The sequence below is a fragment of the Aedes aegypti genome, chromosome 2, assembly GCF_002204515.2.
Source record: "Aedes aegypti strain LVP_AGWG chromosome 2, AaegL5.0 Primary Assembly, whole genome shotgun sequence".
Classification (NCBI taxonomy): domain Eukaryota; kingdom Metazoa; phylum Arthropoda; class Insecta; order Diptera; family Culicidae; genus Aedes; species Aedes aegypti.
In genome coordinates this window covers 462,756,932-462,773,839 of record NC_035108.1, presented here as the reverse complement: position 1 = coordinate 462,773,839, position 16,908 = coordinate 462,756,932, and the positions used below count along the sequence as shown (strand labels likewise).

The 16,908-nt window shown below is 36.7% G+C and overlaps 1 protein-coding gene across 1 annotated transcript in view; it reads right to left on the bottom strand.

Annotated features, from left to right (window-relative positions):
• Nucleotides 1–16,836, bottom strand: part of LOC5568168 (WD repeat-containing protein 75) — an 86,288-nt gene extending 69,452 nt beyond the window's left edge. The window contains exons 1-2 of the mRNA XM_001652052.2: nucleotides 16,573–16,836; nucleotides 15,361–16,387 (exon numbers count right to left, since the gene is read on the bottom strand). Of these exons, the coding sequence (XP_001652102.2) occupies nucleotides 15,361–16,387; nucleotides 16,573–16,736 (1,191 nt within the window). The 5' untranslated portion in view covers nucleotides 16,737–16,836. The remainder of the gene's footprint in view (nucleotides 1–15,360; nucleotides 16,388–16,572) is intronic.
• Nucleotides 16,837–16,908: the final 72 nt, after the last annotated feature.

Genomic DNA, 16,908 nt, shown 5'->3' with positions numbered 1-16,908 from the left:
GAAGCAAAGCATGGCCTTGACTGGCTGCCCTTGATTTACTCCAAAATTAGCAGGTCAGCTGTACTTTTACATGGAATCATTCCGCCTTCGCGGTCAATCCATCCTGAGATTCCTGAGGAATATGTCCAGGGATTTATACAAGGATTCTTCAAGGAATATACCCTTTGAATAACACAATTTCCTTACAACAATTTTTCCAAAGATTTTGAAAGTGAAGTTATGTGAAACGAAATCTCTAAAAATTCTTGCAGGTATTTCTCCAAGGAATGTCTCTAGGAACTTTTGAAAGGATTCTCCCGAAATTTTTCAAAGGGAATTCCGCAGAAATTTGCTAAGGGGATTTTTTTTTACGAATTTCTCGAAGGATTGCTCCATGAATTCATATAATGAAACATCACGTTAAGATTCCACGTCCTAGGGAAGGGAATTTAATTGCTCCAAGGATTCCATCGGAAATCCTTAATTCGCCCTCCGTGCTAATATGGAGCTTTTATAGAGCTGACATGCCCTATATTAGCCGCATAACAGCTGTATAAGCCCAATAAGGCGAATTAGCGGGCTAGTGGCTAGTAGCTTCCTGGAAATTCTCCAGATTAATTTTCCAGGGATTCCTCCAGCAATTTCACGACGGTTTCTTCAAGAAATCCATCCTTGGAATTCGTAAGGAATGGCTTTAGGAATGTCTCCAATAAATTGTTCAAGTTACTCATAAATTATCAAATATGCAGGGTGGCCACCAAATTTTGATTTTAAAATTCCCGCTTTTTTCCCGGTTTTCCCGGTATATATTACATAATTTTCCCGGTTTTTAATCCATTCTTTGCAACGTAGAAAATTATCGTAAACATGGAAACAGCAATCATCCAAATCGTACCAATAAAGGACCAGAACACAACGAGAAACATCGTACCAAAGGCCATTACAACAGGACAACGAAGCAGGGCAGACAAGGACGAGACGAGGATCGTTAAAGAACTTAATGATAAACCAGTATTCTACATCAAGGCGGATAAAGGCAACGCAGTCGTCATCATGGACAACACAGATTACGACGAACAAATGGCGAAAAAGGTCAGCGAAGGCCCCTACTACCCGGACTCATCAAGCTCACGGACAAAACCCTGAAGGACTGCAAGGCGATTATTGGCGAGGCTCGTTTGAAAGAGTCAAACTCCATTCTTCCACGGATTAAAGGACTACCGAAGATTCACAAACCAGGAAAGGAAATGCGAGAAATCATCTCGGCCGACGAATCCCCCACTCATAAACTGGCGAAATGGTTAGTCAAGGAATTCCAGAGTATGCCGAATCCATTCCCCGCTAGGTCAGTTAAAAACACCCAGGAATTCTCCCAGAAACTATTAGAGTCAGGACACATCGAGGATGACGAGATGATGGTTTCTTTCGACGTAGCGGCTATTTTTCCCAGCGTTCCAGTAAAGGATTTACTAAATCTTCTCGAGGACTGGTTATTACCCCAAAGGACGGATGCATCATGGAAAGGAAAGGTCAGGACATACATGAGGTTGGCAAGATTGTGCATGGATGAAAACTACTTTCAATTTCGAGGAAATTTCTACAAACAGACGAATGGAGCCCCCATGGGAAACCCTCTCTCCCCGTTTTTGTGCGAATTTTGAGGAAAATTTAAAGAAACAAGGAGTTTTACCGGATAAATGGTGGAGATATGTCGACGACATTTTCAGCGTTATCAAGCGGAACGATCTGGCTAAAATTTTGGATACAATCAACAGCGTACACAAGGATATCAAGTCCACCAACGAGGAGGAGAAGGATGGAAAACTACCATTTTTGGATCTACTTGTCACCAGGGAAGAAAGTTCAACTTACAACTTCGAAATCTACAGGAAGCCCACAAACACCCAGCGAGTTATCCCCTACACATCGAATCATTCGTTCCAGCATAAGATGGCAGCGTTTCACCACATGATCCACAGGATGCAGACTCTACCCCTCAGCGAAGACGGAAAGACCAAGGAACTGGAATATATCTACGAGACGGCAAGGATCAACGGATGCAAGGAAAGGACGATAAAAGCCATCATCGACAAAAAGGATAGACAGCAAATTCGGAGTGCTTTGACGACACTAACCCCTATCACCGAACCCATGAAGAGAGTCTCCATCCTATAGCAAACAGCTCCGCCCAAAGCTAAGGAATTTCGGAATCGATTTGGTATTTTCCAGCAGAGACAACCAACTTAGGACTTCGTTAGGCTCTACCAAGGATCCGGTAAACACACTAAACAAGGCTGATGTTTACAAAATCAGCTGTTGCCACTGCAGCAAGGTCTAGATTGGCCAAACAAAGCGGTCTCTCGAGGTTAGATTCAAGGAATACTTAGCGGAAGTAGGAAAAGTTCAGAAGACGATAGACAAGGGGATGACATACGATTTCAAATCTGAGGTGGCAGAACATATCTTTTCAGAAGGACATACAATTACGACGGCTGATATATAAAAAAAAAATCTTCTCCTAGGCAACTGGATGTGGCGGAGAGTCTGGAAATTTGCAAACAGGTACCTACGACGCTACTCAACAGAGACAACGGCAACGGCAATACATGGCTATTCAACTTGGTACCTACTAATCGTTCCTGTGATGTACCTTTCAGCATTTAAAGTTTCAACAAAAGAGAAATGTACCTAAAAGCTCATAAATTACGTTTATACCTATTTTTAATATATAATGTGTGCATACGATGGTTTTCTTCAAGTCGAGTCTAGTACACGACACTGAAGACGGCCTTACAGTTGAAATCGTAATACGCGTATCTGTCAAAGGATACAAACTCTAGTGCAATTAAATGGTATAGTACTAAATTCGGTTTTTTATCTACTTATAGGTATTCTACTAAACAGCTTGAGGATTTATTATGTAATTAACTTTTTCTATATCAAAAATCGTTTCTATGAAAATCATTGCAAATATTTTTTTAAAGAAAAACTACTGGAACAATAAGTTGACTATAACATTGTTCTAATCTATATGTAATCTTATTCTCAAAACTATAGCATAGTATAGTTTTCATCTGAATCGATTTGTCAAACCGCAATTTGCAAGAAGTAATTAAACTTTGATCCAAACGTCGAGTGAAAAAAGTTAGAGAAAAGTTCAAAACATATTAGCCCTGAGTCAGGGCCCCTGGCAGTGCGAGAGCAAAAATTCAAAAAAAATATTTCAAAACATTGCTATGAAAAGAGTGAAACATTTTTAAAAAATATGGCGTAGCATAGTAGAAATTAAATCATTAATGGTTAAAAGATATTTGTTCAAAATTGCAGATGCCCCATGGCAAAATCATTAAACGGTGTCCGGCCATTTGGCCGAATCACGGGCAAAAAAATCTATGTTTTCCACACTGATGTGTAGCCTTCATAAGTGTGGCTCAACAACTGATCAATTAATTAATATGTTGATCTTTACGATGAGGCGGGATGTCTTGTTTATCGATATATAAGTGCTCCAAGAGCAATGTAATTAATACGATCCGTTTATTCAGGACGAAGTTGTGAACTCGCGTCGAGACTCTACGCTCTGGATTACCAACGGTGTGCTAGGGTTTGAAGTTTTTTTTTATACTTTCATCAGAAATTTTTCCTTCTTTCAAACTTAGGGTTTTCTTTCGATTTGTATTGGTTTCGTTATTATTGGCAATAATTAAGCTTATATTTTCAATGGAAATTTTACCTTCTTTAAATCATCGGCAGTTCTTTGTAGTTATACTGATATAACAATTATTTGCAGTACACTTGCTTTAAATTGTATAAGAGATTTTACTTTCTTTTGATCATATGCTGTTCTTTCATATTTGAATATTTTTCACAGTAATTGGAATTAAATCTTATAACGTTCATAAACAGTTTTATTAAGAGCATATATTTTTTAGCACAAGGGATAACTAAGATGAGATGTCATTCTCCAACAAGATTAATATTACAAAGTGTTAACTGAACTCTGCGCCGTTGATTGCGTATATCAGTAAACCGGACGACTCGGTAAATACTAACGTCAAATAAGCTCACTATTTATCTGTTGTGAAGAAGTCACCAAACTTGTGATTGCTAAAAATGAAATAATTTACTAAGTATGATCAGAATGGTTGAAGCAATCCGATGCCACTGAAGGACGAATGAGTCGTAAACCGTTTTGATAACCGTCAAAAGCTGACGACAAATACAATGCGAAACCCTATGCTGGCTATTTCCGCTAGCATAGTAGTGAATAATTGCTTACATCTAGGATGTTTTAGGGACGAATGACCTTCGGGTTAAAGTCCCTCACAAACAACAACAACAACAATCTAGGATGTTCCTCTAAACTGTTCTTTGAAATTCAGCTTTGAAATTAATTACAAAATTCATGCTGATTGTAGTTCACTATTGTTTTCAAATTCGACCAAACGGCATTCGGCCAAATGGCGTTCGGCCAAACGGCATTCGGCCAAATGGCATTCTGCCAAATGACCCGGAACCGGGGGAGAGTAGGCTCAAGCGTTACGGCTCATCAAAAATTTACAATTATTCATACAAAAAGCGTTACGGAGGGGGTTAGGGGGTCAAAAAATTTAAATTTTAGCGTTACGTAATAAAGGGATGCCGCCTTATTTTTTCAAGGGTTCTTGGGATTGCTCTAATAGGTTCAGGAATCCCTGGGATTCAAATCTGAGCGTTAACTTTTTAGAAAATAATCATTTTTCTGATAATAAATCTTCGAGCTGTTTAGTAGAACACCTATAACAGAATGTCTACTCATTTACAGAAATAAAATTCCCTGATGTTTCCAGGTTTTTTCAGGTTTGAAAAAAAATATTCCAGGTTCAAGTAATTTTCAAAAATACATAAATTATTGAGGATTTTTTTTATTTTATATGACCTTAAATTTATTTATTTAAGGTTAGGTTTCGAAATCTTGAACAAAAATCTAATGATAAACTCCAAAGTATTTTTCACGTCAATTAAAAAATATCTCTTGGCAGCGTCCATTAATTACGTAACGCTAAAATTGGAAATTTTCGACCACCTCCCCCCCCCCCCCCCCTCCGTAACGCTTTTTGTATGAAAAATTTATATTCCTGTATGAGTCGTAACGCTTGAGCACCCCACCCCCCTCCCCCTAGAGCGTTACGTAATTTGTGAATGCCGCCTTTGTTCTAAATGTGTAAACAACATGAGAAAAAAATGGCTATTTTGTTTTAATTTGCCTTTAATCATCAAGGTCAGATATAAGGTAAAAGCTCGAACTGAAGAATATAAATAGCCTTTCCCTTAAAATTGAATTCAGATTTATGATCATCAGCGACGCACCCAGAAAATTTCTCTGAGGATCTTGATGAAATCAGGGCTGAAAGTGATTGACCGTCTTCGAAATATCAACTTTAGAGACCTCTTAGATGAATAAAAAGAAACTAACGGTAACCACGACATGAGAGATCGTTTCGTCATTTGAACAGACATTTCTTTAAGAACATTTCTCTGTCTTTTTTTCAACTCCTCGTGACATTACGACAAATATAACTGTTAGTTTTGCTGTTTATTTCTTTCACATATTACTCCAGACATCTCTTCCTCTTTCCTAATTCTTCCATGAATTTCTTTTTAGATACCTTTATGAATTCATTCTGATTTTTTTAGGAATCAGGAATTCCTTCAAAGCTGGATTCATTGTTGAAGAAAATTCTATGTTATCAGAAATGTATCCATTGTTTCTTCCATTGATTTACTTAGAACTATCTCCAACATTCTCGTTTAGAGCATCTCCAAGAGCTCAAAGTTCATTCAGGAATTCCTCCATTTTTATTTTTATTTCACAAGAAAGCTTTCAAAGATTTTTTCCAATCATCCATAAAGGGATGTGCCCAGTGATGAGTCAAGGAAATTTTTCAGATTTTTTGTAGAAAATTTTGGAAAAAAAATCCGCCAGGAATTTATAACGAAAATTTTAGAGTAATCTCTGATGTGACTTGTGTAAGTTCTAAGTATGCCATGGTGAATTCCTATGATGATCTCTGAAACTCCTGGATTCTTGATGAAATTCTTTCTAAGTTTTTCCTAATAAGTTTCTAAAGATTACTGAAAAAACATTAACAAAAACAGCAATAATAATTTAATGAAATGCTGATTTTTGGAGAACTTCCTTAGAGCAGGCTCGGATTTAGGGGGGTGCCAAGGGGGCAAATGCCCGGGCCCCCCGATTAGAGGGGCCCCCCGAGGAACCAAAGTTCGGATTTAAAAAAAAAAAACATTTGAAATACTTTTCAATATTTTCTCTTTAGATTAATAATTTTAACGTTAAAGTCAACATCAGATTCTTTGAGTAGATTGTTTTTTTTTTCCAATATCTGAATCCCAAAGTATGGTTTGGCCAATCTTTATCCTTCAATATATTTTAGTAAATCATGAATGTTGAGCCATAATTTTCGAAATTCTTCTCAAGTTAGTTTTCAAAACATATTGGAATTTAAAACGCGCCTCATGTTTTTGCATATTTGCAATGCAATCAGAAAATTGGAAAGTATGGAAAGTTCTTATATGATACAGTAGTTCGTATTTGTACGTACTTTTTCTATATTGTACGAAGTTTTTTTTCTAAATTCAGTAAAGCCTTAAAGTTAACTTTGTATATAATCCAGAATATATATACTTTTTTTTCGAAAGAATGTGACCCAGAGAAAAACTGAAAAATTGAACTCAATAGAAGCAATCGCTTAAAATAGAAAATTTCATATATTTTTTAATTAGGGTCGATGTACCAATAGCCGCATAGCTAAGAACAAAAATTCGTATAAAATCGAAAAATACCGCTAGCGTCATTATTTTTACATCATCTGATAGCTTTTTATCTTGGTTTTGTGGGAAAAATATGAAAACTACGAGAACTCAAATATTTGTATTTATTATCGCGTGTGCCACTATAGGAATGCATGTGCCTATAGTAACACTATTTCTAATTTCTGTTCCTATAGTAGCACTAGCATCACGGCGTTGGCAAAATACTTATCAAAACCGTATTTTTACAAAACTTTTATATTTTTCCTACAAAGTGTGGATCAAAAGATTTCGTTTGATGTAATAGTTCTTAATTAATCATTTATTTCGTATAATAAAAAAATAATTTCTCTCAGTAGTGCTACTATAGGAATATAGGTTTACTATAGGCGCAAGGGAGCTCAAATTTTAAGCAAAACTAATTATTTCGATCATTTTTTGAACAAAATCAAGCTGTGTATCAATGGTATTTAGCTAAATAGCTCCTGACCTTCATGCCAAAAAATGTTTTAAAAAGATTAATAGCCAAACGGCCATAAAAAGCCACTAGTGCGACTATAGGCAGGGTGTCCATTCAAAATCAGTTTTCAAATTCCCGGGTTTTTCCCGGATGTCCAAGAAATTAAAAAACAAATTACAAAAAAGTCCTGCAACTCGATATCAGGGCTGTTACAACAGTCGCGAATTTCACGATTTTCACAGATTTGGTATGCCAGGCGCGAGAATCACGAGTGACTGAAATTATGTCGGGCAAATCGCGGATTGTCCAAATCATGCTACAAAAATTGACACAAGTTATGCAGTTCATCATTAGGAAATTTGTATTTAAAACTGTAAACTCTTGTCATCTCATTGAGTGCTGTAAAGTACACTTTATAATTTAGTCACTATGGCCCAGTTTTGCTGTTAAGTTAATAATTTTTGCAGGTCTTTTTTTTATTTTCCTCTAATAATTTGAAACATTTCGAATATTAAGGGGTCACAATCCTTCATTGATTTGAGAAAATAGCGTTTTTTTGTTCAAAATCAAGAAAGTTTACTTATAAGAAGATGCATTCAAAATATTCAATTCTCCGACTGAAACACAGTGAACACAATTTCATCGTATGAGTTTCAGTTTTAAACAGAAAAACTGTTTGTGAACTTTCGATGATGGCAATAATTACAATAACGGATTCTTGAAAGTTAAAATGTGGTGTAGGAAAATATAAAAAGCGATAACATTTCGTCTGTAATTCGACATTTAACAAAAAGCATTAAAGAATATAAAATCTAAAGGCACTTCCTAAGATGATTAGGACTCATTGTGTATCTAGATATGATATCGGAAAAAATGTCAGTTAAACAATTTGCTACCATTCTCAAAATGCACAATCCAAAAGCTCATTATTTAAAAGTCGATAACGGTGGCGGCCACGTTCTTACGGTTATGGAGGAAGGGAAAGAATGTTAGACAACCATTGTTACTAGAGACCGAGTATACCTCTGCATATCCACAGTTTCCGTGGAAAGATTGGGTTAGTGGGATAAGGAAAGAATCTGCGAGTTAAAATATTCACACATCTTTTATAAAACGTCGAAAGAGTTTTAAATGTATAATGCAATGTACTGTATATTGGCCAATTACTGTCGGACTAATGACATATTACCGGTCGGTATCAAAGAGCAATATCTTTTAAGGATGCTTCATACGTGCCAAGATTTCAAACAGTTTTTATTTCATAAAGATAGTTTTGCACAGAAATAATAACAGTTTTTTAGGTGAAAGCAATACTGTTGGAAAAGTCAGTACTAAACAATCCAATTGTCAGCTTTAATGTGAACTATTGAACTCGATTTTGAAATCATACTGCATAACTAGCGTAGTTTTTCAAACCGTTTATTTTCGGAAAACGTGCTTATTACAAGGTAAATAACCTACATTCAGGTATATTATTCTGGTTTCCAAAGTTAAGCTTCGCAATAAAATGGTCAAATGCAAAAGCTGTAAGATTTTTTTACGTCATTTTCTGTATTAGGGGACCCACATTTAGTAGATGGAGACATTTATTATTCTTATTTTTACTTTATTATATGAACATCAATTTCGCCCCAGTGGACCATTTTCAATTTCTTATTTTCAAGCTAGGTTTATGATACATTCAATATTATTTCCAAAAAAATAGTTACATGCACTGATGGAGATCAACGAAGTACTGGTTTTGCCGAAATTAAGTTGACAATATCTCAGTTCCTAAGGATAATATAACAGAAAGTTATAGTGATTAATGTGCCCCTGGATTACGGTACTAGAAAAGTGCATCAAAGAACACAGAAATTTGTTGAAACAATTAAGTTTACACAACAATGTTAAGATATTTTTACGAAAAATCGATTGGGTATTGTGACATGAAGATTTCAATGACAATTGGAATATATTTTTGGCGCGGATTGGTGCTTCCAGGCGCGGATTGGTGCTTCCAGGCGCGGATCGAATTTCAGAAGTCGCGGTTTTCGCGGATAACATTTTGAAGTTTTTGTAATAGCTCTGTATACATACAAGACGCGACGCGAGACAAGACATAACACTTATCGTTCTTACAATCGTATTGATTGTAATCGATTGTAAGAACGATAAGTGTTATGTCTTGTCTCGCGTCGCGTCTTGTATGTGTCGTTTAGTTCTTACGTTAGCACACACCACAAAATGAGAGCTCTGAATATTTGTTTTCATTGGTTTTCATACGATATGGAAAAATTTAGTAGACTTGACTTATTCATGAATTAGTTTCAATAAAATAAAATAAAATGGTTTAAACTTTAAAATAGTTTTAGATCAAAAGATATAAAATATTTTTTGAAACATCTAGAAGATCTTGACCCCCTCGAATAGGGTCTTAAAGCCCTGTGCCAATTTTAGTACCAAACGCTGAGTCCAAAAAACATTTTTACGGTTTTTGAGATTTTGTCAGACCCCTTGGTTCAAACTCAAATTTTGGGTATATTTTGTTTACCGTGTCCCTTCCAAAATGTCAGATAGGAACCACCCCAGTGTTAAAACTAAAAGCCCTGTGGCGTTTTTTTTTCGACAAAGTGATCGTCAAACATGATCAAAAGTGTCAAGGTTCATATTCGGAATTATTTTTAAAATAAAAGTTTAAGTATGTTATATTTGTTATTTGAGGTCCTTTATATATGTTGTTCAGAGGGATTTTGGAATTAAATAAAAAAAAATAGTCAACTCATTACCTTCTAAGAATGCCTTAGGAATTATGCGTTAGACAAGGCTTGTTCATGGAGAAATACAGTATTGGACAAAACATTTGCAACTTTTTCGATTTTTCATACAAAATGGCCAGCTTTGATAAACTAGATATCAGTTAATTATGGACCGATTTCAATGAAATTTTCACAGAACATCAGCCATAACTTAAATTTAAACATATATTTTTGAATAATTTTTCCCATTACAAATTTAGATGTAATAATGATTTGACTAAAGTGAAATTTTCGACGAAAAATTCAAAACTATCTTAACCCTCTAATACCCAAATTTTTATTTCCGATCTAAATATCATTTTTAGCTATTTAAAATCGTTCTAAACACGTTTTGGGCAATGATTTATTTTTATTTGCAAATCCATGAATTTTGGTTTTTGATTTTTATAATTTTTATTTTTGAACATCCCTATCCTTTTTCATTTTTTCCTGAAGCCTCTTCTAGTTACTGATTTTTGACAATAATAAAAATTCGAGTTTTTACGGTACTTTAAAAAATAATAAATTTTGAATATTTTTCTGGAAATATTTTTATTTTCCGTGTAATTAATGGAAAAACAGGTTTGAAATTATTTTAATGCCACAAAGCTCTTCTCCTGCTATAGGTTGATAGTAGAAAAATATAAAAGGTACGACTTTTTATATTACACGTTTAATGAACCGCAGGCATTTGTAGGTTATATAAGAATACAATTTTTCAAACAATTTTCAAAAATACAAAAAAGTTTCAAAAGTCATAAAAAAACTTTCTCATATACGTGTTATGAGTCAAGGTTTAAGCCAAAAATAAAATCATTTTGATTTCCGAGCTACTAAAAAATACACAAAATTCTAAAGTGTACCCCGTCTAAAGGCGGGGTTGGGTATTAGAGGGTTGAAATTTGGCGACCTTACACAAAACTATCTTCAGCAAACTAGTTCATCTTGTCAAAATCTACAACTTTGCTGAAGATACCATCAAGCTGTTCCTTCAATGTGTTTAATTATGTCGATTATAAAAATCGTCAAAAAAATCACTTTAGTCAAACCGTTACTGCTTTTGAACTCGTGATTGGAAGAATCAATAAAAAATGTATGTTAAAATTCAAGTTATGGCTGCTGTTCTGTGAAAAATTATATACGAATCGGTCCATAAATAACTGAGTTCTAGCTTACCAAAGTTGATCATTTTGTATGGAAAACCGAAAAAGTTGCAAATGTTTTGTCCAATACTGTAGTTGATCTGATGAAACCATGTTGAATCCAAGAAAAAATCACAGAAACGATATTTCCAAATACATGTTATCGTTCTCCTATGAAGCTGGTTAAAACTTCTGACATAAATCCAAGGTTGCATTTTCCATGTAATGTTCAAAAGATTTGATCAAGATATCAAGAATCTTGTCAAAAACTTAACAAAAATCTGGTCAAGAATGCCTAGAGGGCCTCTTTATTTTTTTTATTTATCAAAGATCTAGTCACGAAATTTGTTTTGGATGATTGAAAGAATTCGCTGTAAATCTGCAGAGATCTACACAAAATCTCGTCGGAGGCCTCATAATAACTTTGTCCATAGTGATAATAAATCTTCGAGCTGTTTAGTAGAATACCTATAAGTAGATGAAAAAACCGAATTTAGTACTATACCATTTAATTCCACTAGAGTTTGTATCCTTTGACAGATACGCGTATTTCGACCTCAACTGTAAGGCCGTCTTCAGTGTCGTGTACTAGTCGAGTCTAGTACACGACACTGAAGACGGCCTTACAGTTGAGGTCGAAATACGCGTATCTGTCAAAGGATACAAACTCTAGTGGAATTAAATGGTATAGTACTAAATTCGGTTTTTTCATCTACTTTGTCCATAGGTCAAGGACTAGTCAAATTAGTTATCCTGACAAGGCTTCATCAAGAATCAGTATCATCAACAACCCTAGAAATCCACCAAACGGAACTCTTACTGAATCTGTCCAGGATTTTAGAAGATCTCCCAATAAATGCCAACTTTCAAGCAAAATCAGCCTAGGATCTTTTCTAGATTCAACTGAAAATCTTATTATCAATTTACTTACACTTCAGTGATCTCTCAGAAAAAAACTGATTCTAATTCTGATCAATTATCGGTTCGATTCCCGTTAGGATTCCAGCAAAGATCTCATTAAATATTTACCAAGAACTAAAATGGAAATCTAACACGCATCTCGAAAAGCACCTCACCAAAAGTCCTTAGTACCCTTCTAGAAATGTTTCAAAGAACCTACTTACAAAAAAAAAAATCATAATGTGAAGTACGAATAACATACGACTTGAAATTTAAACAAACCGGTACACAGAAAAAAATCCGTTGTTGTACCCGTGAACAGCAGACGTGAACTCGTCAACAAGCAAAAAATACACCGTGAACTAGTTCCGGGAACGATGATGGTAGTTCACGGTGTATTTTTGACAGTTCACGTTTTCCAGAACTCGTAGCGTGTAGTCTTACGTTTGAAATACATATTTTCCCGGGGTGTTCTCCAAATTCCCGGGTATTTCCCGTATTTTTCCCGGTGATTTGTAATTCCCGGGTTTTTCCCGGTTTTCCCGGATTTCCCGGATGGATGGACACCCTGCTGACTATAGGGGACTGTCCACTAAGGGAGCACCGACCCTATTAATGGAAGCATTAAAATCATTAAAAATTATCATTAGAAAGAAGAGATAAATTTTATCAAACCAATGCTAATAATGCCGAGCACAGAATTACTTGGAAGGTCTCTCTATTAAGTTGAAAAGGATTAATAATAATAATAAATCGGTTTGTTCAGTATCTCGAAACGACTGATTTTGTGATAATGCTGTAGATATGCCATCATATGTCGTGGATATGGTTGTCCGGAGAGGAGAAGGACGTTTTTTGGAATTGACACTCAGTGAAAAGTAGTATTATTCTGCTTGCTATCGTAATTTAAAAAATAATGAAAATAGGATCATTCCTTATACCATTTAAGAAAACGTGTTTGTCATTAAATCAATAATCGTCTTTGTTGATAACAATCAGAAGAGTGAAAAGATGCAATTTTCTATATGAGGGGATTGAAATTTTTCAGTAACTTTTTCATTCTATACAAATTATATGGAATCCAAAAAACAAGCCAATCTTCTATGAATTATTAAATTTTTCCCATTAAACGAAAAGGTCAACTAAAATTACTATTGGCAAACTTGAAAACAGACGAATTTTTCAATGTATATAGTCGACAACCGACCAAAATGTCATTTACAATTCATACCCCTTATATCTTTGAACCGATTATCTCATTCAAAACTCAAATTCGATACATTTTTGTGAAATCCCAAAACGTGTCCAATGTTGTATAGAGGAGCCCCCTATATGATATCTGACCCGGGCCCCCCGACGCTCAAATCCGGCACTGCCTTAGAGTAATAGTAGATGAATGCTAATAATCTGAATAATCCTAATAAAAATACCTGGCATAAAAAAAATGCCGAAACGATTTTTTTTTTCAAAAACTTTGGAATAAACCTTTGTTGACAAACTCCTAAAGAATTTGTGGGAAATCTCCTAGAAGCAACAACAACAACCAGTGATGCATTTGAACGCGTTCAGTTCGCGTTCCAGTTCAATTTTTTGAACGGAGTGATCAAGTAGGCTTGCTCATTGTTCAGTTCAAAAATTAGAACGCTAGAGAGCAGAAAACTGAACGCAGATTTCACGGCATCTGAACGTGCCAAAGTTGTTTTGATGCTACTCAAGGCTAGAAATGCTATGTTTATTATAATTAAATGTAACTTATCATCAGTTCATGAAATATTTTCCAGGTATAAGCCTAAACCCACGCTTTGATTACCGTTGTAATGCATTGCGTTCTGAACGGGCCGTTCGAGAGCAACGACAGGCTCTGGCTCGAGAGTTCAATGTTTACTGCGTTCTCGTTCAAAATTTGAACGCGCTCCGTTCATTTTTGGCTCGCGTTCAGTTCAAAATGCATCACTGACAACAACAACAAAATATGTGGAAGATATCCTGGCAAATTGCTTGGATTTTTTTCAGAGCAATCCCTTTGAAAATTACTGGATTCTAAAGAAATTACTGCAAGCATTCTTTGAGAAATCACTGATAGCATCCCTGGAGAGGTTCCTGAAAGTATTCGAAAAAAAAATCTATGAAGAAACCACTAGAGCTCCTTAAGCATTCTTCGGGATCTGATAAAAATATCATGAGGAACTTGTGCTATACTGCCGTGAATCGCAAGTCAGTCCCATCTGCATTTTCATCAAAATTGAGTTGAGTTCAATTTTCAACATCTCTTCCAATGCTCTTAAGGCTGCACTAGTGAAATAATATGATTTGTTCGAAAAAATTAACAAAAAAAGCAAGTCAAATTGTCCCATAATGAAAAGTAACCGCATATCAGTCCCACTACAGACTTTCGCACCGTGAAACACAAAAATGTAACTTGTTTTGATCATTCTTTATATTTTTCTCGAAAAGATAACGATTAAGATAAGGGACTTCGACTCGAAGTCGAGTCTAGTACACGACACTGAAGACGGCCTTACAGTTGAGGTCGAAATACGCGTATCAGTCAAAGGATACAAACTCTAGTGGAATTAAATGGTATAGTACTAAATTCGGTTTTTTCATCTACTAAATAATCATTTTTCTATTTTTTTTTTCGGAATTTCAACTATCTTTGTTGAATTTTGAAAAATTTGATTCCATGAAAATCAAATGGAATTTTTCAAAGATTCCTCCATATATTTTTTAAAGATAATCTTTTCAAAGATTCCTCAAGGAATATGCGTTTTCTATTCAACTTTGGCAAACAAAGCTCTCAGCTAATAACTGTGGAAGTGCTCATAAGAACACTAAGCTGAGAAGCAGGCTCTGTCCCAGTGAGGACGTGATGGCAAGAAGAAGAAGAAGAAGAAACGCATGAGCCTAATAAATAAATGATTAAGTAAATAAAAAGAAGAAGATTGAACTTCCCTAACAAATTGATGAGGTCAATGATTTCTGCAATAATACATCAGAGCATTCCATTAAGGATTATTTCAGCAAGTTTTGTAAAGATTAGTCAAGGAATTCGTTGATTCTCCAGATATTACTGCAAGAAATTCCTTACCGACAAGGTTTTTTTTAGATTCCAGAAGAATTTCTCCAATCTCCGCTGCCCTTGTAGCATAAAATATTCGTTTAGTCAAGGTTTTTATGTTGTCCTATGAATTTTTTTGATCTTATTGATTCATTGGGATTAGTGAACGAAGTTATTCTGGACCTAACTGCCAACTCCCCTACTGTATAACCTGTATATGAAAAAAGTACTCACCGTGTACAGCAAGCTCCTCGAGTAAGTCGAGAAGAACTGAATGCATCCGATTCGTCCGTTCAGAATCATCGTCTGCGTCCTGGGGTTAACCCGGATCCCAATCGGGTACGGATTCCGTCCGGTAAAGTCATCGGAGATGCGCGAGAAGCTCTGCACGACCGCCGTCTGCCTCTGCAGGGCGTTCAATATCTGGATCCCGTTGTCCGCGGTGCACAGGGCTACCTTCATATTCTCCGGGGCAACTGCCACCTGAACCACGGAATCCGACAAACGAGGCAGTATGTCTTTGGCGTCCTGTTTGCCCACGGTCCACTTGACCAGGACCCGTTCCAACCCACCGGAGTAGAAGTGTGTCCCCGTGTGGGAGAAGACCACGCACTGCACCGGATTCGGATGCCAATGGTACGTCTCCGGAACGGCCTTCTTCGTGCGGAGGAAGTTCTTGTAGAGGACCACTCTCCCGATGGCGTCTCCAATGGCTACGATGTCCTCGGTCGGATGGCAAGTGACCACCCGCGTTTGGACGCTGTTGCAGTGCTTCTTGGTGAACATCTGCAGCCGGGGTTTGATCGTGACCCAATGCCACAAATCGTCCGTAATCATGGCGAAGTAGTTCAGCTTGTCCCCGCCGGGAGCGAGCAGGATCTGTGACACCGGTTTGTCGAACTTCAGCGGCAGTGTCTCGATGATCTTCCACTTGGTGGGACAAAAGATCAGGGCTATGGTCTTGGTCGAATCCCCGGATATCAAGAACTTGGCATCGTCGTATTCGTCGTACAGGATGCTGAAGTGATCCACCGTGAAACGGGTATTCATGAGGACTTCCCTTCGCTCCTGCAGCACTCCCGACTCGAGCTTCCAGCCGAGGACATGTCCCGCCCGGGTACACGCGTACAAAATCTTCGGATAGTTCCGATTGATCACTATCCCAACGATGTCATCCCGAGCTCCTTCGTAGTCCCGGACGTATTCTCCGGTGGTAACGCTGAAGGCGCGCACTGTTTGATCCCACACTACGTATATTGTGCTGAAAAATCAGTTAAATTATATTAAATGTTGTTTACATTTTGGGCTTGAGGCCTTTTCTATTGTTGGTCTTGAATGTCTAAAAATACTTTTTACAGACTTGTTTCAAAAAAATGACCAAGTCACTAAAAAGCGCCTCGCTACCAGCCCTGTCGGCCGAAACCACCAACCCGCTTCCCAACTCACTTGCCATCCGGGGAAAACACTGGAGCATTCCTTATCATACAGCCTCCGGCAATGCGCCTTATGCGCAATCCATTCTCGTCCTTTTCCTCGCGATCCATCACTGGTTTTTTATTGTTTTCACTTTTTCCCACCACAGTCGGCTTGTCCACTGTCTCTATGCACATGTTTCACCACTTTGAACACGGATTTTCCCGGAAAAACGGCATTAAATTCCGGCGACCGAATTGCACGCGACTTTTCGTTCCGGACTCCACAAAATGTAAACATAAACACGCGACTCGGCCGAGTTGAGGTTAGTTTGCTGCGAGAGAGCCAGCCAAAAGAGAATAATGAGCG